The 27,127-nt window shown below is 39.0% G+C and overlaps 1 protein-coding gene across 2 annotated transcripts in view; it reads right to left on the bottom strand.

Moving 5' to 3' along the window:
- The window catches only part of LOC136864812 (uncharacterized), a 163,176-nt gene that overhangs the window by 103,791 nt on the left and 32,258 nt on the right, over positions 1–27,127 (bottom strand). The window contains exon 3 of one of the 2 annotated variants that reach the window (XM_067142237.2): positions 24,603–24,719. The exons of the other annotated variant lie outside the window; for it this stretch is intronic. Within the exon in view, the coding sequence (XP_066998338.1) occupies positions 24,603–24,719 (117 nt within the window). The remainder of the gene's footprint in view (positions 1–24,602; positions 24,720–27,127) is intronic. 2 annotated transcript variants of the gene reach the window in all.

Here is a 27,127-nt window from a genome sequence, read left to right as displayed (position 1 = left end):
TGTACTAGTCACGGGTGCCGGTATTCCTGTGGTGTTCCTCACATAGTGGGTACCAATTACAGGCAACGCTGACCCACGGTGCTGCTCATATAGCGGTACAACTCACAGGCTACGCCCAGATCCGCGGTGTTGCTCACATGGGTACAACGCTCGGGTACTGGAATCCACCAGGCCAGGCTTTTTACTGCAACTAATCACAAACCTATTTCGTACCAATTTAGTGATACTACTCACAAGTACATGCAACCCATGGTGTTCCCCGCAAGATGGTACGAATTAAGAGTAGGTTCATGGTTCTCATTCAATCATCCCTTGGGTGCCCCTTGTAGTCGCCTCTTACGACAGGCAGGGGATACCGCGGGTGTATTCTACATGTGCGTCCCCCACCCGTAGAGGGTAGTGTGTTTGGTCCGCGAGAGGCATTTTATTTCCCTCAAGTCCGCCGGCAAGCCGGTTAGGACCCCCCTATCCGCCACCTGGGACGCGCCGCGTGGGAGTATCACCTCTCCCCCTGCTACGCCTGCGTAGCAGGTTCGTGGCCAAAAAATGGACCGAAACTAGTACCTGACACTATCATATTCTAATGTTTTGTTAAACGTTAAATGATTTTAAGTATTGAGAAGATGGAGCAATAAATCTTGTATTCATTTTAAGTTAAGCAACGTAATGGCAATAAAGTTGTAAGCAAGCTAGAAGACTGCTAAAAATGTTTTGCAGCGCATAATTTTGGCATGTATGCTCAAGGTGAATATCCTACTACAGAAAAACTAGCTTTGACCCAGGAAGTTGGCTCGTGGTATGGGCTGCATTCCAGAAGTGCTGGGTTCAAATCCCACCACTGGCAGCCCTGAACAGGGCTTTTGGTGGTTTCCTATTCTATTACCAGGCAAATACAGAGGCTACAATTTAATTAAGATCATGACTGCTTCCTTCCTAGTGTTTTCTTATCCCATCGTTGCTGAAAACCTATGAGTTACAGCAATGTTAAAAATGCTGGCAAAAAATAAAAAATAATGCAGCTTGTTTTGCGTAAGAGACTTAGATTTTTCATGGGAGCAAGTGCACCATGTTAAGGATACTTCAGGATATAGGCTTCAAATATCGGAAAATGAATGACGGGAGAAAATCACTCAAGAGGAGCGATTTTCTAACGACGAAACCTGTATTTTAAGACTAATGTACGAGAGGAGGCTCTGTTTCACTATGCACCTATCTTCTTTCATGGGCAGCGCTATACTCTAGTAGATGTGATATTTGATCAACTGGTACCAAAAATTAACTGATACTTATCATAACACTGTAGCAGCAGATCCTAATAGTTTGATATTACATCTCTCATTGACAAGATGTGGCCATAAGCAAGAGGAACATAGAAATAGAACAGCAACTTTGAAGAGATCCCAGATGATGAAGAGGAAAAGAACATGGGAGTTTCCTGAATAAAAACTCTCAAATGGCAAGAGAGCAAACGGGACAGACTCCTGGAGTGGAGTGTGACAGTACAAGGATTTTTCTGCTCACAAAAGCTACCAAGCTCTCTGGTCCCAACATTGTACCACAGAAGCACAAGATAGGTATGTTATGAGAGCAACCTGCAAAGGAAAGGAATGCGTGGACAGAAAAGTAGCAGAACTTCACCGAATAGTACGGTTCACTATGAAACTGAAGTAAGTGCTAAGAAGGGAAAGGATATTGCATGGAGAGCACCAGAGCATGTTACAGGCCACCTGTCATGGAATCTACTATTAAGTCATCTGAATCAACAATGAAAATCAAGTGCTATCATAGCTTTAATGACCAACAAGCAGATGTACAGAGAACCTAAAATGATGGAATGTGAGAGCAGCAGGTGACTGAACATTTTAAATGTGTCAAACCACCACACACATCTGGGTAAGAACTGTATTACAGACATGCCAACTTTGAAGAAAGGTAATTAGTAATACAGCCGATAGGGCACAGGGGAGGGGGGCTTGCATGGCAGATTTTTTTCCTAGATCTTACTTAATTAGACATCATTGAAAAATCAACAAACAGCATACAATTCAATCAGACGTAACATTTTCAAAGGCTGGCATATACACAGTGTATGATTCTTATTGCTAGAGTAACAGATGATCTGCAGTACATATCTGAGTGGAAGTTGAAGGATCATTTTTTGAGCTGAGTACAGTACTGTAGTTGCCCCCTTAGCAGCTTCTAGTTCCTGTTTAGTAAAAGTACACTGGTGACATGCGTTTTCTTTTGAAACCATGTGCATCCCCTGCACAAACAGAGCACTTAACAGGTGTGTGTTCACATTAGCAGAAATTCAGTCTTATTCTTTCTCAACGAACTATTTTCTTTTTACAAGTGACATCACATTGCACCAACACAGATAGGTGTCATTGCGACGATGGGACAGGAAAGGGCAAGGAGTGGAAAGGAAGCGGCAGTGACCGTAATTAAGGTAGAGCCCCAGTATTTGCCTGCGGTGAAAATGGTAAACCATGGAAAACCATCCCCAGGTCTGCCGACAGTAGGGTCACCACACTAACAACTCTTTCCAATGGAGAACTGCTACGGGGTAAGAAAGAGAATAGCCATCAACAGCTTGCTCAGTGAAGGGTACTTCCTTATTCCTGAAGCGTCAGTGATCTTCAATATTTCAGACCAAATGCTGTCGGTTCTTTCATCCTTGTCGAAAGTGAATCCATTAAATTGGAAATGATTAAACTCTGTTTCCAAAAATTCTGATAACAGAATTTTAAAAAATTGGTCAATCATAAATTATTATTCTTCTTCATCTTCCGTTCCCTTTTCCAGATTCTCTCTGGGTAGTGAAGCCCTCCACCTTACTCGATCTTTCCACCACTCCTCTTCTAGTACTTTATTGCTATCGACTCCACAACAGAGCTCCTCCATCTCATTCTAGGCTCTCCCCTAGGCCTCTTTCCAGTCTGTATCCGTGAATGTTCTCTTTGGTATTCTCTCTCCTGGCATTCTCATCATGTGTCCAAACCATTTTAGCTTTGCTATATCAGTCTCTTCTTGAAGTTTACACACTCCCATGCTGCTTCTTATTTCCTCATTTCGTATTCTATCTCGTCTTGTCTTTCCCTGTATGCTCCTCAAGAACCTCATTTCGGCTGCTTGTATCTTACTTCTATCATAAATTCTAAAGATAAAAAACTCTTGCATTTCCTCCGGAAAACATCAGCAACTTCAGCATACTCGAGAAATTTATCCCTAATAGGCCATTTGTTGACTATGCACTCACATAATTTTTATAGAATAGGCTGACATCAGAATAAAACTATTTCAATGTAGTTTCATCTAGAGAAACCGCCCTTATATGTGAGCCCTGGTGTTTGGCCCATCTCACTAAGTTACAAGGGAACTATCGATAGGGTCATATCGAAACAGGCAAATCAATTTCGCTGAGAGGATGAGGAGCCCATAAAATATCTATGTACAAAAATTTAGCTGCCATTTAGAACCAGGAGGTGTCTAAATCTTGTTTCAAAATTCGCGTGACAAGGCAGCTAATGGACAACCCTAGCATCTTGCTGGCGCAGCGAACAGCGGACTGGAGTTGCAGTTGTGTTGGAGAGAGAGAAAATGAACTGGCAGGTTATCTCAAGCCAAGGTCACTTTAATGTTTGGGAACGAATGTGAATTCTAAATGATGTGTGTAACTGCTTGATATAAACAAATATTTTTGGCATCATGCGCAACGAATATGCACTCTAAGGCAACATAGTTCTTCACAGTTTTCCTCATTTGTTTGAAGGCAATATTTGGCAGACACTTCGAACTCGGGAAGTTTCTCAGCTTTGCAATTGGGTGTGAACCATGAATTTTTAACCCTCGGACACTCACGCTAGGAATAGATGCAGCGTTACTCGTGTGGGCTACATATGTAGCCCAAATTGAAATTCAATTTGAATGACTCGTATGCGAGTCGGAAGCGTTAATAAAAACCACCTTTCCAATACATAGTAGTCCTTTATATTTAGGATAAAGCCATTAATCAGATATTACAATTAGGACATCTTTCGCTCATGCTTCGTGAGCATCATCAGCCAGAATAACTTAATTCAAGGTAGGTCAGGGCCCTGATCCTGGTACATATAATGTAAAAAACGTCTAGTAATACATCAATAAAATATAGTTTTACTAATTTAAAATAGTAAGGTTATATAAAAATTCAATAAAAATACGTCATCTATACAAAATAATTACATTTGAAATATAACGCGAGGGAGTCTCCTAAGGTTTTTTACGCCAACTCAGGCGACGTTTTATCCATCTGTACAATTCGTTTTTCAACCAACACATGCAATTTCAACACACCTCATCACGTCTAACTATGAAACAAGATCACAGCTCATCTTAAAATAGCTCACTCTTAATGTGAAAAACTGTTCTTAACTACAAGCTGTCTAATGCCATCGAGCAACAATTATTACGATCGTTTTATTCGAATAATCACAGAAACTTATTGTAACATTTTCATGACATTCACTTACATTTTAAGCAATTTTAATGGTCACTATTTGTTTTAATGAGATAATATAATACTGACTATTTTAAATTAGTAAAACTAGATTTTATTGATGTATTACTAGACTTTTTTTTACATTATATGTACCGGGATCAGGGCCCTGACCTACCTTGAATTAAGTTATTCTGGCTGATGATGCTCACGAAGCATGAGCGAAACATGTCCTAATTGTAATATCTGATTAATGGCTTTATCTTAAATATAAATATTAAACATGGCAGATGGAGATAACATGTGCTTAGTACTGTAAGTTTATTTTACCAGTTTACGTAGAAGAAGGAAACATTAAGAGGTAACTACTAATGTAACATAAAACCAAAGCAAGATTAATAATAGGTGAATAATAAATTCACTAGTAATTTCAGAAATGCAGTTCAAATAGAAGTGTTAATTCAGCTTTGTGAAACATTTGGTGAGGTTATGGGTGGCAAATCAAGGAATAAAGGAGGTGAGAAGATGCCAGAGAAACAACAGCGACCAGAGCGATGTCACGCAGAAGGAAATGGTACTACCTCGTCTTCTAACGAATGTGCATCGACCGATCTCATAGATGTTGTTAACAATATAATGTGCAGCTCCAATTTTCTAGACTCGCTTATTGAGAAACTGGTAGAGAAAGTGGTTAGATTGCGTGAAAGAATTGATTTTAATACAAGAGTCACTGAGGACTTGAGGGCAGAGCTGGGTAAACGCAATCAAAAGATCAGAGAACTTCAAGAGCAGGTCTGCAAGCTCAATTACGAGGCAAATGAAGACGTAGAACAAGTGAACCAATACCTAAGAAGAAATAATATGGAAATACATGGAGCACCAGAAATCCAAGGAGAAGACATTTATGAAGTTGTCACGAATATAGGTGCAGCTGTAGGAAGCGAAATCAAGAGGTCTGATCTTGATATTGTTCACAGGATCCCATCCGTCAACAACAATCTTCCTCGTCCAATCATCGTCACGTTCATCAACAGGTGGAGAAAGCATGAATTAATGATGGTCAAGAAGAAAATTAGACAACTGCAGTCCTCGACAGTTGGAATAAATGCTGCTAGCCACACGGTCTACATAAATGATCACCTCACTCCTAAAGCTAAAGGGCTACTAACGAGAGCTAAAGACCTGAGGATAAAGGGGTATAAATATGTGTGGACCCGGGATGGGAAAATATATGTGTGAAAAGATGATACCTCCCAAGTAATTATTGTCAAAACAATTGATGATATTGTCAGATTAGAATCATGAATTGTACAATTTAGCCACTTGAACGAAAATTATCATCATAATCATCACAATCAATGGATAGATCAGAAAATCAATTAAATAGCTTAGGAGAAGTTAAAGATAAAGGGAACAAAATTAGGATGTTATACGAGGCGTGTTTTATAAGTAAGGTCTGTTTGAAAATAAGTACACGAGAGGTTATTTCAAAAAAGTAAATTTATTTTCAGAAAGTACATACTTCACTCTATTTTTCGACATAGTTGCCAAGTTTGTTCAAACACTTATCATACCTCGTAACCAATTTTAAAATACCCAATTCATAGAAACTTGCTGCCTGCTCTGATAACCAAGAGTTCACTGCCGTTTTCACGTCGTCGTCATCATTGTAATGGTTGCCACTGAGGTGATGTTTGAGGTGGAGGAACAGATGGTAATTGCTCGGCGCAAGATCAGGGCTGTAGAGTGGGTGGTCTAAAACTTCCCAGCCAAAACTGTCCAATAAATTGCGGGTCTGACCTGCAGTGCGAGGTCTTGCATTGTCATGGAGAAGGACAATTCCCTTTGTCAGCATGCCGCATCTTTTGTTTTGAATCGCTCTGCGTAGCTTTCTCAGGGTTTGGCAGTATGCTTCTGCATTGATAGTGGTACCTCGATGCATGAAGTCGACCAACAAAACACCATGCCTATCCCAAAACACCGATGCCATGATTTTGCGCTGGGACAGTCTGTTTGGCCTTCACCTTTAGAGGCGAGTGTGTGTGTCTCCATTCCATGCTCTGTTGCTTCGATTCGGGCGTCATATGCGAAACCCATGTTTCGTTTCCAGTTACGATCTGACTCAAGAAGCCGTCACCTTCTTCGTCATAACGAGTCAAGAACTTCATCTCACACTCAAATCTTTGGTTTTTGTGGTCCTCTGTTAGGAGTTTCAGGACACAACGGGAGCACAGTTTCCTCAACTTTAGGTGTTCAGAAACAATGTTGTAAAGAACTGATCTCGACAGGTCAGGAAATTCGTTTGAGAGACCTGTTATTGTGAAGCGCCTGTTCTCACAAATCTTCGCTTCAACTGAAGCCACCAAATCGTCTGTAATCAAAGAAGGGCGACCGGAGCGGTCCTCATCACGGACGTTGTCACGGCCATCTTTGAATTGTCCTACCCACTTACGCACTTTGCTTTCACTCATAACAGTATCACCGTAGACTTCGCAAATCTGTCAATGAATTTCTGCAGCAGACATGTTCATTGCTAACAAAAACTGTATCACTGACTGAACCTCACATGCGGCGGGCGAGTTGATAGTCTTAAACATTTTGAAAGCACAGAACAGAACCGTACAGGTTAGCTGCAGAGCTGAAACTGAGCACAGTTCTTCCCGAGGCATGCCGGTACACGATGCATGTGCTCGTTGCGACATGCGCGCGAACTACTAGCGTCTACAACAAAACGGACCTTCCTTAAAAAACACGCTTCGTATCTTAATGCTCAGAGTATACGTAACAAATGGATAACATTATCAACTCTCATTGTGCAAGCACACATGCCGGATGTTATAGTTATTACAGAAACTTGGCTGAATCCAGATGAAGAAATATATTATAACTTACCAAATTATGATGGTTATTTTTGTTCAAGACCATTAAAAAAGGGTGGTGGGATTGTCATCTACGTCAAGCAGTGCTATGAAGCTAAGGTCCTAACAACTGAAAAATCTCCAGATATAAAAGCTTCAAACAAATTTATTAAAAAACCACCATTCCAATACTTTACAATCTTTAATTTTAAGATACAAATATTACATATATATTAAAATGGGACATGTTTCGCTTAGGCTTTGTAAGCATCTTCAGCCATACTTAATCTCAAGCTAAGTCAGGGCACTGAACTGGGTTCCTTATTAAAGTATAATACTGGTACATGCTTTAATACAAGATAAAACAGTCATAAAAATCTAGTCTATGGAGAAAGCGATGCTTAAAATGCAATTAAAATTCAATAATGAACAATAATGAACGCCAGATCGTCTCAAACAACCAACAAGGCTAGTCACCTCTCTGTCAACACTAGGGTTTTCAACACGCGCTACATTGCGAATTCTTCCACATCTGAGGCTTTATTGAACACCCTATTTATTGAATCTATGCTAAACAGCTCACGACTACAATCTATTAAAGATTATTCTAGAAGGAGACACAACACCTCTATACTCATGCTTCAAGCACCTTTTGACCTTATCACGCAACCACTTGGAGTTAACAACTCTACTGTAATTCTACGTACCTGATTCTCAATCAACAACGTTCAAAGATTTACTTTTCGATATTTTAATTAATCCACGCTTCATTAATATCAAATAATCTGTACAATCCAAATGTATGTCAGATCGTTATGACTATGCCTCGTTCTAAAAATAACCAACTTGTACTTTTTAGGACAAACACTAGTATTCATTCCTTGTACGAGTTCATTATTGAATTTTAGTTGCATTTTAAGCATCACTTTCTCCACAGACTAGTCTATTTTATCTTGTATTAAAGCATGTATATTACTTTAATAAGGAACCCAGTTCAGGGCCCTGACTTAGCTTTAGATTAAGTATGGCTGAAGATGCTTACAAAGCCTAAGTGAAATATGTCCCATTTTAACATATATGTAATATTTGTATCTTAAACTTAAAGACTGTAAAATTGGAATGGTGGTTTTTTTAATAAATTTGTTTGAAACTTTTACATTCTGTACTCCAATACGGCTATCATAATGAGACTCATAACATGTAATATCTACAGATGTGCCGTTTAATGTGTTATTATTGAAATTTCTGGTTCTGATAGAGAGTTTCTTGTTCTAGGTTGCTATAATCCAAATATTAAATATGCTGGTTCATTCATCACTTGTCTTGAAGAGATGTGGAGTAAATATAACAGGAAGTTCTGTGTTACTGTTGGATACTTTAATATAGATAAACTGGAACAAAACCAGCAGTCAGAGGAATTGTACAGGCTAAGTGTATGTTATAATCAAATATCTTGTAATAATGTTTTTCCCACTAGAGTTACTAACAGTAGTGCAACCTTGATAGATCATATACACTGACTGACAGAGCAAATGCAACACCAAGAAGGAGTGGTCAGAACTTTATGCCAATTGCAGGGTAGACTGACGTCACTGAGGTATGCTCATGATGTGAAATGCGCCGCTGTGCTGCGCACGTTGCGAACGATAAATGGGACACGGCGTTGGCGAATGGCCCACTTCGTACCGTGATTTCTCAGCCGACAGTCATTGTAGAACGTGTTGTCGTGTGCCACAGGACACGTGTATAGCTAAGAATGCCAGGCCGCCGTCAACGGAGGCATTTCCAGCAGACAGACGACTTTACGAGGGGTATGGTGATCGGGCTGAGAAGGGCAGGTTGGTCGCTTCGTCAAATCGCAGCCGATACTCATAGGGATGTGTCCACGGTGCAGCGCTTGTGGCGAAGATGGTTGGCGCAGGGACATGTGGCATGTGCGAGGGGTCCGAGTGACGTCAGCACGCGAGGATCGGCGCATCCGCCGCCAAGCGGTGGCAGCCCCGCACGCCACGTCAACCGCCATTCTTCAGCATGTGCAAGACACCCTGGCTGTTCCAATATCGACCAGAACAATTTCCCGTCGATTGGTTGAAGGAGGCCTGCACTCCCGGCGTCCGCTCAGAAGACTACCATTGACTCCACAGCATAGACGTGCATGCCTGGCATGGTGCCGGGCTAGAGTGACTTGGATGAGGGAATGGCGGAACGTCGTGTTCTCCGATGAGTCACGCTTCTGTTGTGTCAGTGATAGTCACCGCAGACGAGTGTGGCGTCGGCGTGGAGAAAGGTCAAATCCGGCAGTAACTGTGGAGCGCCCTACCGCTAGACAACGCGGCATCATGGTTTGGGGCGCTATTGCGTATGATTCCACGTCACCTCTAGTGCGTATTCAAGGCACGTTAAATGCCCACTGCTACGTGCAGCATGTGCTGCGGCCGGTGGCACTCCCGTACCTTCAGGGGCTGCCCAATGCTCTGTTTCAGCAGGATAATGCCCGCCCACACACTGCTCGCATCTCCCAACAGGCTCTACGAGGTGTACAGATGCTTCCGTGGCCAGCGTACTCTCCGGATCTCTCACCAATCGAACACGTGCGGGATCTCATTGGACGCCGTTTGCAAACTCTGCCCCAGCCTCGTACGGACGATCAACTGTGGCAAATGGTTGACAGAGAATGGAGAACCATCCCTCAGGACACCATCCGCACTCTTATTGACTCTGTACCTCAACGTGTTTCTGCGTGCATCGCCGCTCGCGGTGGTCCTACATCCTACTGAGTCGATGCCGTGCGCATTGTGTAACCTGCATATCGGTTTGAAATAAACATCAATTATTCGTCCGTGCCGTCTCTGTTTTTTCCCCAACTTTCATCCCTTTCGAACTATTACTTCTTGGTGTTACATTTGCTCTGTCAGTCAGTGTGTGTATATATATATATATATATATATATATATATATATATATATATAAATATAAATGAACACCGCTGCTTTCAGATGAACAACATTTTTAATGATTCTAGTGACCATAATATATATATATTTGACTTAGAAAATCAGATCGCCATCCAAACAAACAAGAAACATCTTGTAAACAAAAGAGTAGATGTTAAACGTTTAACTGAACACATGTTTAATAGTCCCTTAATAATTGATAGGAATGACAAGTGTAACACAGTATTAAATAAACTAATAAGCTATATAGACGAAAAGTGTACGCTGTATGTCAATAACTGAGGTAACTTAAACAGTAAGAGACCAACATGCCCACGGAAGACACCTGACCTCTTGAAACTTGCTGAACAAAAGAACAATATTTATGCCAAAATTAAAAGGCTACAATTTGGAAACAGAATGGGGTGTGAATATTATTCAGAAGAACTAGTAGGGGTCTACAAATCACAATGTAGAAAAGTAACTAAAATGAAAAGGGAACTAGAGAATTTGTATTTTATTGACAGATTAAATACTACAAAAAACTATTGGAAAGTGGTAAATGAAATCCTAACTACCGACAGCAATAATGATAGTAAAGAAATACATTTGAGAGTACAGGATACGGTTATCACAAATCCACTAAAAATAACAACAACATTTAATGAATATTTTACTAATATTGGTCAAAACCTAGCTGCTAATATTCCACGTAAAACCACTCCCAATTTAGGTACAGGTCCATGTAGTTCTCTATTTTTACACCCTACCAACGATAATGAAGTATTAAATACAATCAGAAAACTGAAAAATAGATAGATAGACAAATGTCTTTATTGGTGTAGTTAAGGCCATTAGGCCTTCTCTTACACTAAACCAATTTGTACATAGAATCAAAGTTAACACTACCATAATTAATACTAAGTATAGCACAGTTAAAGACAATCTAAATAGCCTACTTTATAACAGAAATAAAATTCCACCCCAGTGAGAAATACAACAACAACAACAACAACAACAACAACAACAATAATAATAATAATAATAATAATAATAATAATAGCTTCTTCTTCTTCTTGTTAGGGGCTTTACGTCGCACCGACACAGATAGGTCATATGGCGACGATGGGATAGGAAAGGCTTAGGAGTTGGAAGGAAGCGGCCGTGGCCTTAATTAAGGTACAGCCCCAGCATTTGCCTGGTGTGAAAATGGGAAACCACGGAAAACCATTTTCAGGGCTGCCGATAGTGGGATTCGAACCTACTATCTCCCGGATGCAAATAATAATAGCTAGTGGTAATAATGTACTAGCACCATCAGTAAAAGACTAGAAATGCACAGTTAATTCATATCCTGCTGTACCTTTTAACGCTCTTTTAAATGACCTTGTGGTTGGTATTCCTCTGACGTCATCCGGTAAACGATTCCATTCTCGGGCGGCAAACACAGAAAATGAGTTATTATATGTGGCAGTTCGATGGCGAGTAATGACGAGCATGTTTGATGTTTGAGCCCTTGTATCTCTGTTATGCACATTTGAGAAATAATGAAAACGCAAAGAAAGGTAAGATGGGGAATATGTAGTCAGCACTCGGTGGAGGGGAGACAGAGTATGACTATTACGGCGATCGTGGAGTCGCGACCACTCTAGTTCTAGGAAAGATGATGACACGTGTTCATATTTTCTTAGATTGCATACATATACCTCACACATGCCTTTTGAGCACATTGTAGCCTTAGGGACAACAGTGGCCTCACATCATTGAAAACAACATCACAATAGTCGAAATATGGCATTACAAGAGCCTCGATTAATTTCTGCTTAAGTTTTATTGGAAATATATATTTATATAAAGAATGAAGAGCAGAGAAAACCTTTTGGCAGATATGTAAGGTATGTCCAGACCACCGCCGTCTCAATCCTATATACTGCCTGCTCTATGCTACGCGTGAGCTCTTAGCGTCACGAACTTATCTCCGTACCCACGTTATTGCGTATGTCTCTGATTGTAAAATGATTAATGTTTGTTGTGTCCCTCTCTATACATCAAAGCAGGTGTGAGGATTCCTGTTATCCCCCCAAGTAAAGAACTTTGGAAAAATTGGCCTAACGCTACATCAAGGCAAGGATCAACTAAGGGTCATCAATGGATTCCATCCGATTATTCTGGTGTTTGTAGCCTGAATTTTAAAGATGGAGATAAAAGATAAAACTAAAAGAAAAATATATTGAAGCCAGAGACCGTGCCTAGTCGGTCTTTGAATTATCCCCTTTACCTTCAAACCAGAAAAATAGCTCCACTAAGGACCAGACAGCGACAAGATATTTCTTCGGAAGAAATCTGCGATGAAACAAGCTCTTCAACCTCAGGAAATACATTTGATGACGAGTACGGAATTAATTTGAACAACAATGTATCAATGCAAGTCAATATTCCAACAAGTAAGAATGAAAGCAGTGATCAGAAAAATCAGACATTGAGAGGCACCCATCAAGAATTCTGAGATTGCGATATCAGTTGATGACTAACCATAATTAAGTTATTAGCTACAGAGACAATTCGAAGACAAGCCAGGATTTGATCGTCTGAATAAAGTAAAGGAAGCAGCCAAATATAAAGGAAAAACCTTCTTTAAAAATAAAATCCATAATTTTCACAAGACAAAATCCGGGTAGTCAGAACAAATCATGCGGTACTATGTGGCGTGTGGAATAGTATCCCAAACGGTTGCGAACATGGCAGGACTCCTGGTCTAGTGTCAGTTCCGTCACAAAGTACTCTGGACAGGTAGCCTAAATGGAAAATGTTGATAGTGTTTGTTGGGATTTCTCAATTAGTGAAGGAAAGACTTAGAGCTGAATGTAAAACTCTCAGATCAACAGAGAAGAGTGTAACAGTGATCGCCGATAAAATGGCTAATTAGGTACGGCTCCTCTACGACCGAACCAGTGACAAATTCGTTTGCGTGGTGAATGTTTAAAGTGTATGCGGCACAGATATTGTAAAATCTGCTGCTCTCGCGAATAAACTATCGTGTTTTCTTGTAATCTGACTTTCAAGAAGTTCTCTAGTCCTGCTGCCTACTTCCTCATTAAAGGCATAAAAGTCTCCGATCTATCACTTTTAGTTCAGAAATGATTACTGTAATGCCTTTCGGCAAAACAATCCAAACTGTGTGTATTTCTATTCACCAGAAGATTAAATACAATGGTTGAATGATGATTTCATCGAGTATGTTAAAATAATTCGGTTGGAATCAAAACATGAAAAACTGAAGTGTCTTACAAATGAGACGGCAGATGCTCTCTCGCTAACTGTGAAATTCATAGTGGAGTATGTGTCTTATCTGTTACAAAATCGGTTATTTTATGTTCTCACTAGATGATTTTCTGGAGACGCAATAGCTCTATTTAGTTCAGTGACACTGGGTGGTGGATTTAATGACAGTACAAATGCACGCACTGCAGTATGTGTTATAAAACGTATCCTGAAATCTGGTCATGAACAAAGGGTCAGCCAATTAGTGATAGAAAGTTTTTGCGTCCACTGCTGGTAAATAACAGTAAGAATAGGACTGAAAAGGTTCTCGGTTACACGTGTCGAGAAACTTCTTAAATTTGTATCTACCATGCAGCAGTGAGATGATCCTAAAATATCTACTGTAATATAGTTTACGTTTCTATATCTTAAGCCAAGTTCAAATGTGAAATGGTAGTTTCTGTATGTGCATTATTTTCTAAATTAGTAACATGTTAAGTATTATTTTTCATTTTATATTGGTGTAACGGACCAACTCTCATTTAAGCAATATGTGCTCTGGGTGCGGTAAGTGCTGCCATCTGCAATGTCGCTGTAAATGCAATTCTCGCGGCATAGAGCAGGCAGTATAATAGAGATGGCGGTGGCCCAGACCAAGTCATGAATTCGTCCGTGATAATGCCGAGGTTCTTCACTTGTGAAACATTGAAACATTCTGAAGGATTACTCTCGGCAATGGACGTTTATTAATGCTTGCCATTTGATTCTGATGGCCAAGAAGGATTACTCGTGACTTTGTAGGGTTCAATTGCAGGACGTAGGTAGAAGACCATTCACTAACAGTCTGTAAGTCAATATTAGTAAGTCTATATTTTCCTGAAGGTCTTGTGCTGTAAAGTCTGTGTAGAGTTGAAGGTTGTCAGCATATATATGGTATTTGCAATGTCTTAAATTCGATGACATGTCTTTCACAAAGAGTGTGAAAAGAAGAGGTCTATTCACGTGGCACCAAGAGGAAACGATTCCGTTATTACCTTTCGCACATTGTTGATGTCCATGAAGATAGGAATGTATCTAAGCAATCGTACCCTGAGAAAAATGTAGAGCCTTCAGTTTTACAAGCAATTGTCAATGTCACTTTGAGTAAGGCTGTAGTTGTACTATGTCCTTGTCGGAAACCGGACTGGAAAGGATTAAGAAGATTGTGCTTTTGAAGGTACTGTGGCATTTGTGTATGGACTATAATTATATTCTACGATTTTAGATAAAGCTGATAAAATAAAAATTGGACGATAGTCTCCCTCATTCGAAGGCGTTTGACTTTTCGGGAAGAGGTAGCACAATAGCCTTCTTCCAGAGAGTTGGATATGTGGAGTATAGAAGAGAGAAATTGATTATATGGGTTAAGGTTGGCAATATAAAATCAAGAATTAGCTTGACCATGTCGGTCCCAGTGTCATCGATTCCTTTCGCTTTCGTGCTTATCCTAAGGACTTCTTTTCTGACTTAGACGGGTGTCATAACTGAAATAGAATTTATCTCTGTAAGGGGTGGGGTGTGTGTCGTAATGGTTCATAGGTTTCTGTTTGTCGACAGGTCGTACTGTGGAGGAACTAGCAATAAAGCACTCGTTAAGAGCCTCGAGAGGTACTGTAATTTCGTCTTTGTTTTTTTTCTTCGCAAGTCCAAGGTTATTAATAGATTTCCACAATGCTGTCGCTGTTCTACCGTTAGGCGTAATTAAACTGTAAGCGTGCCGCAGTTTAGCATTCTGTATTTGTTGTGTTTTCTTGTTTCGTAACTTCCTATATTCGTCAAAACTTTGTATAGTAGGGTCATTTTTGTATTGTCTGTGGGCGCAGTCTGTTTGTTTCATTAGTTGTCTAATGTAGTCATTTAACCACAGGGAGGGGCCTTTAGATATTCTCGCTCGCCGCTTTGGGGCATGCTTGTCAAATAGTTCCGTTACTTTGCTGTTAATGAAGGTGACTTTATCGTCTAGTTTGTTATAGGCCATTATGTTATGCCAGGGTCCATGTTGCTTACGTCCTCAAAGAGTCTATCTTTATTTATACTTTTCAATGGTCAATAGGTAATAAATTTCTGGGAGGGTTTCGGTGGCCGAAGGTTATACGAGATGTATACAGTATTGTGTCATGTGCAGAAATACCAGGTACAGAGGTTTGACCAACATTGAGAACTCTGTTTGAATTGCTGGTAACTATAAGATCCAACAGTGTGTGCGAATGAGATGTGTGGTGAGTTGGAGAGAGAGGCAAGATGTCCATATTATAGGCTTGAAACATTTTAAGTCGCGTGGTTCGGGAGAAGTTACGTCATTTAAGTCCGTATTAAAATCTCCCATAATTATTGTGTGAGGGTAGTCTGGCAGTAGTTCAGTTAAGTCAGCTTCAAAATCTTCTAAGTGGCCTATATTCGGAGGTTTGTAAACTACTCCTACAAGGGCTTTAATCCCATTCGCTGTTATTTCTACAAACATGTATTCTGGTTTCCTCTCATAGCTGCCTGGTGAATGACCTAACATTTTTTGAGGCTGGTTAAGAAATAGCCACACACCCCTCAACCTCGCTTGTGGGTGCGGTCATTTCTCAGAAGCGAGTAGCCTTCAAGTTGACACAAAGAAGTCGGGCTCTTATCTGTTAACCATGACTCAGACACTAATAGGACATGGAAAACGACTGGGCTGAATATTTCTGTAAGCTCATCCATTCGACTGGCAGCAAATAAGCTTTGGCCGTTTATATGACAGATGTGAAGGGCTCTGGGATGTTGCGAGAGGAAGTTCTTAAGAATGTTAGCATTACTTTGGTCAGGGTTGGAACTAGAGGGTGGGGGGAGCGGGGACAGTGGAAGGAAAGGAGAGGGTAGATAGCCTGGTGGCTGCTGAGATAGACAGGTGACGTCGGAGGAATGTGCATTGTGACGCATAACAATAACCAACTTGGTACAATGTAAAACACCAAAATAGACAAACATGAGAGAAAATTATTGTTAACTGAAGTACAAGGGTGCAGGTAATGAATCAACTGTGCATAAAATTACCTAATTTTTTAGTGTACAACTAAATTAGGGGTGTCTTATCTAAAATTATTGAAGTATATATTACTGGTAAAGTAACGAAACTATTTAAAATAAAAAATGTTACATTAATAATAATCATAAAAAATAAGAACGCAAATACATGTATTTAGTTAAATTCAAAAGTTAATTAAAATTTAAAATGAAGTGTTATGAATAGAAAAGGTATATCTAAATACAGTAATACTGAAATATCAAAGTTACTGTTCAGAATTGTGGGCAACGGAGTTTCATAACTATGGAAAATAATGTTATCTTTCTATTTACAACGTGATGTGTTCCATTCGTGTTGCTTGGATTTCGCTGCTGTCTGGTTTGTGAATGAAGACTGCGCAGTCCTTGGTCCACGCGTTACGCAGCCCGTGGAGCTCCACTGCTGCACGAAGGATGCTCAGCCGGCAGGTCGTCAGATCTTCCCGGATGGTGACCTCACTCCCTTTAAGCTTCCTCTTGTTATGAAACAGTCTGCTGCGGTCTCTGTATGACACAAATTTAACTATTATCGGGTGAGGTTTCTGCCCCGCATTCGGACCAACACGGTGGCTGCGCGAAATATCGGCTAACTGAATGCCAGCTCCTATTTTTTGTGCAACATCCAGTACAAGTTGGTCAGTGTTTTCCCCAGTCTTAGGCAAAAATAACACTTGCAGATTGTCTCTCCTCTGGTACTGCTCGAGGTCATCAGTCCGAGAGATGATTTCTTCCTTAGACAATGTCCTTAGCTCCTCCAAGCTTTGCCTCAATTGTTCAATTTCACTGTCCTTTAAAATGAGTTGTTTTCTAAGTTCCTCATTCAAAGTCTTGAACTCGGACAGTGCCTCCTCCACTCTATTTAAATTTTAGTTTCTAAGCTGGCTGCAACCGTATCGGCTAGCACCTTCGCTATGTCTGGCCCCAGGAGTACGCGCCGAATGGTGTCCTCCACGCTAGGGTTGGCAGCACTTCCTCTGGGCTTGGATGCAGGCATGACGCTACTTCACAAAGCAATCAATAATTTAAAGATAATTATGAAACTGCAGCTTTTTCGTACTTGGTACTTTAGCTATCAGTTAAACACACTTCACACACAGAACTCAAGCACAGTTTCAATGCACATTTCACTGTTTTACCTCTCCTATTTTTACTTTCTCTGGGAGCCTCACAACTCATGTGTTAGCCACGCGCGAATACTAACAGTAGCCGTGACTGTTATGGTGTAAGTAACAACCTTATAAAGAAATTGGCTCCATACCTAGTCCCCTATATTACACAACTTATAACTACATCATTTAATGAGGCTACTGTCCCCAAAATGTTGAAGGTCGCAAAAATTGTACCAATATACAAAGGTTTAGATAAATTTGACGTAAATAATTATCGTCTAATTTCTATACTACCTATCTTATCTAAAATTTTAGAATACAAAGTTAAAGAGAGATTGCTGAGATTTTTACATAAAAATAATTATTTTTACAGATATCAGTATGGATTTTCACCAAATTCTAGTACTTACAATACAATAGAAGATATAATAATTAAACTTCAGGAAAATTTAGACGCAGGAAATATAGCTGCGGGATTATTCATTGACTTGAAGAAAGCTTTCAACACAGTGGATCATGATATTTTAATCAGGAAGCTGGAAGCTGCTGGAGTTAGAGGGACAGCATTAAACTGGTTTAATGTCTTACAGACAGAGAACAATTTGTGTCCTGCAATAATGTGAACAGTATCCCAATGCCTATAAATATTGGTGTACCTCAAGGTTCAGTACTAGGTCGCATTCTTTTCCTCATATTTATGACTGATATAGGATCACTAAAATTGTACGGACGATTGTCTCTATTTGCTGACGACACCAACATGTTTTACATGGACACTTCTCCGGATAACCTCGAAATCATGATACAGTCCGATGTTACTTTACTTCAGAATTGGCTTCTTGTAAATCGTCTAACTATCAATCTGACTAAAACAAATTATATCATCTTTCATAAACCAGCATGCAGGCTTTCTCTGGATATTACACTCAAAATTTATAATTGCAAAATACCTAGAGCTAGGGTGACAAAGTTCCTAGGATTAATTCTTGACGAATTCCTCTCTTGGAGTGTTCAGGTTCAGGCGATTTGTAATAAAATTACACCAGCAATTGGCGTTCTTAATAGACTTAAATACAAACTTACTAACACACTACTAAAAAATATTTATCAGGCTCTTACTCAAAGTCATATACTTTATATGGTGCATATTTGGGCATGATGCAGTAAAGAGCTATTTCAGACTGTTGAAATCCTATACAAGAGAGCATTAAAAATAGTTTAAGCCACCTACATTGACACCAACAGCTTATCTATACAAACAATGCAATGTTCTTCCACATGAGGATTTACATCAGAAAGCTTCAGCTGTGATGGTCTAGAAATTGATAAATAATCTGTCTCATTCCAATACTTTATATGTGACAAATTCTGACATACATTCATACAATACAAGAGGTATCAATAACATTCACATTGGGTAATTAACTCAACTAAAATATGGCAACAAATCTGTATGGTACTACTCAGCACATGTGTATAACTCACTTCCTGAACATATTTGACAGGCTCCTTCATTTATTGTATTTAAGCAGAAACTTGTAACATATTTACATAAGATGATATGAACATCTGTGATATCTTGACTATGTAATATGTATACGTTAAATGTATCGTACCTCTATAATGAGTTTAACTCACTTTCCGTTTATTCTCATGTAAAACGTTTAAGCTTCTGTGTTATCTCCTAATTCTGCTACATGTATATCAGATATGTATTGCACCTATATGAGCCATGGCTCAGGTGCACTTTACGAGAGAAAAAAAAAAGAACTACTATGTATTGGAAAGGTGGTTTGTATTAATGTAATAGCTTCTGATTCTGAAATCCAATATGGTTCTACAATGAGATTTATAACTTGCAGTGACTCGTATGCACTATTTTTAGGTGTCTTTGCTAATAATATCTTAAATAGTAGTATATATAAATATTCTAAGCCAAACTTGAAGACCATATGTAGGTTTTTCTTTTGTTAAGGAGATGAAATGAAATCCTTTGAAGAAAAATTTGATTGCATCTCACACTAAGGGAAATCTAACATGGAAACAGAAATACAAAAATTACAGCTTTTACATTTATTTATATATATATATATATATATACCCAAATACCTACATTAGAACATATTAGCATGGGAAATAAATAAAAACAATAGCAGGTTAAAAAACTGTCAGACTTTCTGTGAGTATTTTAAGGAATTTTAGAACTCTACCAAAGCACGTATTTCTGTAGTATGTTCAAACTTGTCCCTTAATTCGCCTATATAAGTATTTGTCGCTGTGGTTATCATTGCTATCTATAAAAAGTTCTGAACATTCACGTAGAGTTTTCACAGAACGAGCTATTCCCTTAGGACCAGAGAAGTGCATGATAACATCATGGGGTTTTGTACGCACATTAGTACGTGGATGATTCCTTAGTCACTTGAAATCTGGAATTATTGCTGCTGGTACCTGTATCGTCATTTGTCGCTGGACACTCAGGAGGTCTATCATCCTCACTGCTTGCGGAGGACCTTCTTCAGATTCAGTCTGGTGTATTTCGTGTGTAATTATATCCTGTTCACTATCGTCACTAACACTACTTTCATTTAACCACTGACTGATTTGAAACTCATCTAACTGGCCGCCTGCGCAGCAACGTTTCGTCAGCAGTGAAACAGCAATGCTCGCGCGGACTACTATTGCAGCCCAGACCGCTTCTAATCCGTCTGGTGCCTAAATGGCATGCCTAGCCAAGCCAGAAACACACTTGTCAGTTAACTGCAGCATTGATAGGCAGCCACAGAGAGTATCAACATCCCTAGCAACGAATATACTCTGTACTGCAATGAAATAAATGATTGGGCTACACCTGTAGCCTGCCCAAGCATCCAAGGGTCAATCCTGTCTTTGAACTGTGGGGAAGAAAACGGAAAATGAATTAAGGATTGCACTTTTATTGCACTTTCAATATGCTGTTTCTCAGGTAAACATCGATCAGGAAGTCTTCACAACCTGGAATAATGTCTGTTAAACGGCAAAAAAATTGTCCCAAGGGCTGTATTTCCTCTGTAGTGCCGGAGGGGGACTGGAGTATTTTTATAATTTGCCAGAAGGATTATCTTCAAGGCAGCGTTCATCATTATAAGCAGTCCAGGAATCTAACAGTAGCAAACACTTCTCTTCTGCAAATGCAAGAATGATTCTTTAAACCTATACTTTAATTTTTTTTCTTCCAATTTTCACTGATTTTGTGGCTGTTACAATTATATCTTCAGCCTGAAAACTCTCAAACCATAATTTCCAGTTGCCTCCCGTGGTACAATGAATAATTTCAGGAAAAGAACACTGGCCATACTAACAGTAAGCATAATTATGTACGAATGCACTGACTGAGCAACTGCTTCTGTATGTTTCTCACCAACAAACGCTACAGTCCTTTTCGTTTTTAGTTTGTGCACAAAACCACTCTGATCTGTATTGTATATTGAAGAAGGGGTGTAACCTAAAAATTGCTCTATAGCTGCTTCCATAAATTTCTTTGTGACTTCTTTTCCTCTTCTTACAGACATGCAAGGGATATTGTTCCAGTTTTGTATCCCCAATCTGACATTTAATTCCCTTGGATTTCCTACCTATTGACATCAACTTAGTCTTAGAAAAGCTTTTTCATACCATACACATTGCACTTAGTTTTTCAGTTCCAAAATACTCGTACTTCAGATTACCGCAGGCTTTCGAAACAATCTGCCATTAAGACCAAGTCATCAGCATAGGCCAAATTTCTTACTACATTTTCACCTAACTTAATCCCTCCCTGCCACATAATACCTTTCAGCAGATGATCCACGTAAACTATGAACAACAAAGGTGTCTACCAGCAGTACATACCTTGAGCCAAGAACTCCTCCTACCATCAATTCTCACTGCAGCCCAATTGTCAACACAGATGTCTTTTGATTGATTTTAATCATCTACCCTTAATCCTACAGTACAGCGAACATCTTTTTATTTGGTACTCTGTCATATGCCTTCCCTAGAACTACGAAACATAACTATCTATTCCCCTTGTAGCGTTTTTCAATTACCTGGCACATACTGAAAATCTGATCCTGACAGCCCCCTCTGTGATCTGAAACCACACTGGTTTTTAACCACCTTACTCTCAACCACAGATTGCACCCTCCCTTCCAAAATCCCAGTATACACCTTGCCTGGTATACTGATCAATGAGATACCTCAATAGTTGTTGCAATCCTTTCTTTTCCCTTGTGTATAGATAGGTGCAATTACTGCTTTTGTCAAATTTAGAAGGTACCTTACTAACACTCCATGCTAATCTTATTACTCTATGAAGCCATTTCATCCCTCGTCTTCCCATTATTTCACCATTTCCGGTCTAATTTATCTATTCCTGCTCCTTTACGACAATGGAGTTTATTTACCAACCTTTCCAATTCCTAAAGCATACTGTAATTTCACCAACATCATTGTCTTCCTCCGCATGAACTCCGTTGTTTGTGATGTCACCAGAAAGATTTCAGTTTATTTTGAGAAGATTTTCAAAATATTCCTTCCATCTCTTCAGTGATTCCCAGGGATTTTTTTTTTTTTGCAAGCTGCTTTACATCGCACCAACACAGATAGGTCTTATTGTGACGATGGGATTGAAAAGGGCTAGGAGTTGGAAGGAAGCGGCCGTGGCCTTAATTAAGGTACAGCCCCAGTATTTGCTGGTGTGAAAACTGGAAACCACGAGAGATATATTATGAGTTCACTTGATTTACCCCAAACACTGGTCATTATCCTTTTCCCTCCCTTTCTAAGATTCTTTATTACTGCACAGAAGGGTTTCCCTGCTGCTTGACCTAGCATTTCCAGGTTATTACCATAATTTTCACACAACTTCTTGGATTCAACAACTGTTTCGCTCTGTTTCTTTCATGTATGCATTAGTCCTTGTTTGAAGCCATTTCTGATATGCCTTCTTTTTATATTAACAAGCTGCTCACACTTCATCGTTCGAACAAGATGTACACTTTTTCCCATCTTTACACACAGTTGTTCCTAGGTATTTCCTTGCTGCTACCACTACAGGATCCCTGTACTCCACCCATTCTCTTTCTATGTCCTACAATAATAAATGTCAATCAAAAACTACTCAATATTAACATGTACAACAGCACTGCACCCCTTTTGAGCAGCTAAGTGCACAAGATGACAAGCACAGCCTTGCTCACAACTTTGGAAACACCAGCCATAGTACTTGCATTGTCACGTGCAAAACATACAAAGTTATGCCACAGAATCTCCGTCTTCTTCCGTTCATCATCCAAAACATTGAATATTCCTTTGCATGTATTGTCATTGGATTTCAGAATTGTAAGAATTATAGTTGAAATTTGCTTAGTTTCCCCATCGGAGAGCTTTTTGTCATTCATATTATTACTGCCGTCTGTTGTCAGGGCAAAGGACTGGGATTTCATTACCTCGGTTACCTTTCCCTCAACTGTAGAAGCCAAAGTTTTAACTAGCGCTACTGTTTTTGTTCTTGCACTATACTGTTTTTGTTCTCGCACTATCATACTTTGAAGCTACTTTCGAATCAGGAAACATTTTCTTGAGGTAATGTTCTGCATGGTCACTGCAGGCTAACAAGAAAATTCATAAACAACTTTGCATTTGTTACCGAGCTTTCATCTTACAAGAATTAGCAAAAATGGTTAAATTATTGTTTGTGTCCCTCAGCTTGACTGTATCTGTATACATTTTGCTACCCACGTGTTTACGACAGCTGTCTCATCCAAATGAAAAATTGCTGCTACACACATTATGAAACATGTGTAAAAGAGATTTTGAGGAACGCAGTAAACAGCACCATTGTTTCGAGTATTCCTCCCTGAATTTTTGAACAATTTCTGGTTTCTTACTAGTGTCACTAGTGCCAGTAACGTCAACACACAAATTTTTCTGTATAAGAAATCATTTCAATGTTCATTTCAAACCTTTTGCATTTTGCAACACACACTAGAAGAGCAATATATGTGAATTTGGCAGCAATGAAAAACACAATAAATACTTCTTTATCAGTCACACACAGTATTCACAATGAAACTGAGTCTGCTGCCACTTTTGCTGTCAAAAGAAGAACAAAAGAACTCAAATACTTTCATGAAAGACTGACCATGTGATGAACAAAGACATCAACTCTACAAGATATACCACTTCGTAGGTGGTTATTTTTCAGGCACTGGAAGCACACACTGCATTTGGAATGTGAAAACTCTAAATATTCTTAAACGAGGGACAGGAAAGGCCACGGATAGAAATGATTACTGAGGAATCCAAAAATAAATATTCTGAGAATTCAAGATGTAATGACATTCCTTGTGTAGCCTTTTGAACATTTCATATACAGTACTTACATTTAAAAATCAACAAAAAATTGTAATTTGTGGTGTGTCATTCATAAAGGGGAAATTCTTAATTATTACAACTGAATCATAATAGTTGGCATCTCTGATATTCACTTTGATCATCTTACAAATACTGCAGTGATTCTTGATGTGCCCCATTGTCACATTACCATATATCCTCTCCTTCACACATATCGTCCTTACCTTCTGCCACAAAGCCAGAGAAAGTATGTGTATGATAAGTATTCAACTCAAAAGCTGGTTGGATCCTCAACAGCTCCACCATAAGCTTGTCGTAAATGGCCTAGGTGTCACCGAATATGCATACAAGGAAAATGAGGAGTAAGGTAGTTTCCCGTTGCTTTCCTAACCGAACCAGCCGGTTGCTATTACATATCAGTCTGCCAACCCCTCTCAAAGGCATGCACTAACTGACCCTACAGGCAGCATTTTCACACCACTCATAACAGGGATAGGCTGCATAGCACCGTTCATACCTCAGTTACTTTTGTAGTGTCAAAACCAAGGATGAAACTGAGACGGACAGGTCTGTTCCACCCCATACCAGCAGACATAGCGCACTGTGAACACTTGGTACTGACCTTTACAAATATCTGTAACAAGCACATGAACCCTTCTTCATATGACAGACTTAAGGAGGGATGCAGATATACATCTTTTCATACAGTTCTCTTATATTTAATTCATCAACCTCATGTACTTGCAGAAAAGAACCGATAATCTGTTGTGAATATGAAATTAGCGGCCAATTTCTGCCAACTTATCCAACTGCCACACCATTCAACTCATTACCAACAACAGACTTACAATTCTCCTATTTTATAATGTTATTGGTTTTACATCCTGCTGACTATATTCACAGTTTTTTTGAGATGCCAAATTGCAGGAATTTTGTCCTGCAAGAGTATTTTAACATGCCACTAAATCTACTGACATGAGGCTGATGCATTAAGCACCTTCAAGTAACACTAGATTGAGCTGGGATCAAACCCGCTAACCTGAGCTCAGAAGGCCTGCGCTCCGCTGCCTGAGCTACTCAGCGTGCCAACGACAGTAAGACACAAAAGGTTCTCAGCAATGGGTGAACACATGGCGGAGTACAATCACAATTTTACAGAAATAGATAAAGATTTGGAAATAATGAACACGACAACAAAAGGAAAATGAATGGATGCCCTACAGAAAATACGTATATATGTAGACCAGAGAAGCAATAATGAGAATAATTTAAATGAACCGCTGAATGAAGAAAATGCGATGTACAGATTAGAATACAATCACATAAGGAAGGAGAGAAAGAGAGAGTGAAATAAATAGTTCCGGTCATTGACACACTCCCTCTCCCTCCCCTACATTATGTAGCCGGCAGCATAGCGACAAGTAGCAGCTCGCCTCGTAAGGTCACTGGCAGCGTTTGTTTGGTTCAGACTAGTGTAATGTTGTTTTAATTTTGACAAATTTGGTACCAGCTGAAACTGGAATAAGTAAAAATATAATTCTCCAGTCATCTGAGTTATCTTTTTTCTTAAAAAATGACCCTACAAAGTTGGTTCGATGGTTGTTTATTTTAAAGGAATTTGATGGTTAAAATGGCTCACAGGGTCGGACGGGATTAAGAGGAGAAGTTCCGATTTATATGAAAGGTCTCAGAACTTTAGCAATAAGTTAATTGACAATTACTGGAATAAGTAAGATATTTGAATTACAGATTAGAAATGTAAATATGTTTTCTTTTTTTACGTGAAAATAAGGACTTAAGGAAAGGAGAAATTTCAAGAACAGAGCAGAAAGTATTTTAAATTTAACATATAGCGACTAACTTAATAAGGTTTATTCATTTTATGAATTGAAAATTATTCTATTTGTAAAGTTTTTTACTAAATGACATTGTAAGTAAGTAAACAGTTTAGACATAAAGAAATATTTTAATGATTTCAAGTTTATGTATAATTGGTTTTGTTGATGACTGTATTTGTAATAATCTATCAAGTCCAAGGATTTAGTCTGATGTTTTGGCACTGCTGAAGAAGAGCTCTCAAAACATGTACAGTAGATAATTATAATAAAATGTAAAGTAATGATAGACGGAAAAGTGTTTTATAGAAATAGCGGAGTGAAATCAAACAGAATTATCAACATCCGTGCAACTTCGTAAATGATCGGGATATTTCGGACGGCCATTTGGCGGCAAATGTGTATCATCTTCTGCAGGAAAGTCAGCTGCTTCCTGCAGACAATCAGGAACTTTCTGGTTCATTGTATTTTATTCAACTTACCAAGAACGGACATGGAAAACTTATCACTTTAGTTAAAAACTATAATTTCCTTTACAACAAGACCCATCAGTGCTGTATTGTTGCAACAACATTACGAAATAATGCCTGGGAGGAAATAAACAAGGCAATGAGAAAACAAACATGTTAGAATATTCAGTTTAGTGGTAGATTACTGTAACCTATAACCATTTTATGTCATTATTGTTGACTTCATCACAAAATCATGTCAAGTTGGAGTCTACATACAGTATATCAGTACGATAACATCATTTGGGATGTACAGTACCTTTAAGTGTTTATTGTAAGTATTTACATTTGAACAATTTCGTAAGTGGCATTCGCTACGTTTGACACTGTCGTACATGTGCTCCCAACAAACCGTACTACATGCAAAAGGGCTCTGTTAATGAAAATACACTTCACAGTTTTAAATTATGTTGATGCTACCTTGATGAACGATTTTATCCTGCCACGGTACGCAACCTACCATACTTTTAAACTGATCCCAGACTCCCACTGCATCTGAAGTAGCATTTCCTCCTGCAAAATTGACTTGTTTTGTTAAATTCTACTACCTGAAATAGTTGTTGAAATTTTAATTCACTGAGACTTAACTTCATTGTTCAATAAACATTCAGATATTTCTGTTTAAGTGATCACTTACGCTTTAGAGATGGTGTAGTAGAGATTACATTGATCCCTGTTATGTATTGATATACATATCT

Source organism: Anabrus simplex, chromosome 2, assembly GCF_040414725.1.
Source record: "Anabrus simplex isolate iqAnaSimp1 chromosome 2, ASM4041472v1, whole genome shotgun sequence".
Taxonomy (NCBI): domain Eukaryota; kingdom Metazoa; phylum Arthropoda; class Insecta; order Orthoptera; family Tettigoniidae; genus Anabrus; species Anabrus simplex.
The sequence above is the reverse complement of the archived record's forward strand: the minus strand, read 5'-3'. Positions and strand labels throughout refer to the sequence as shown.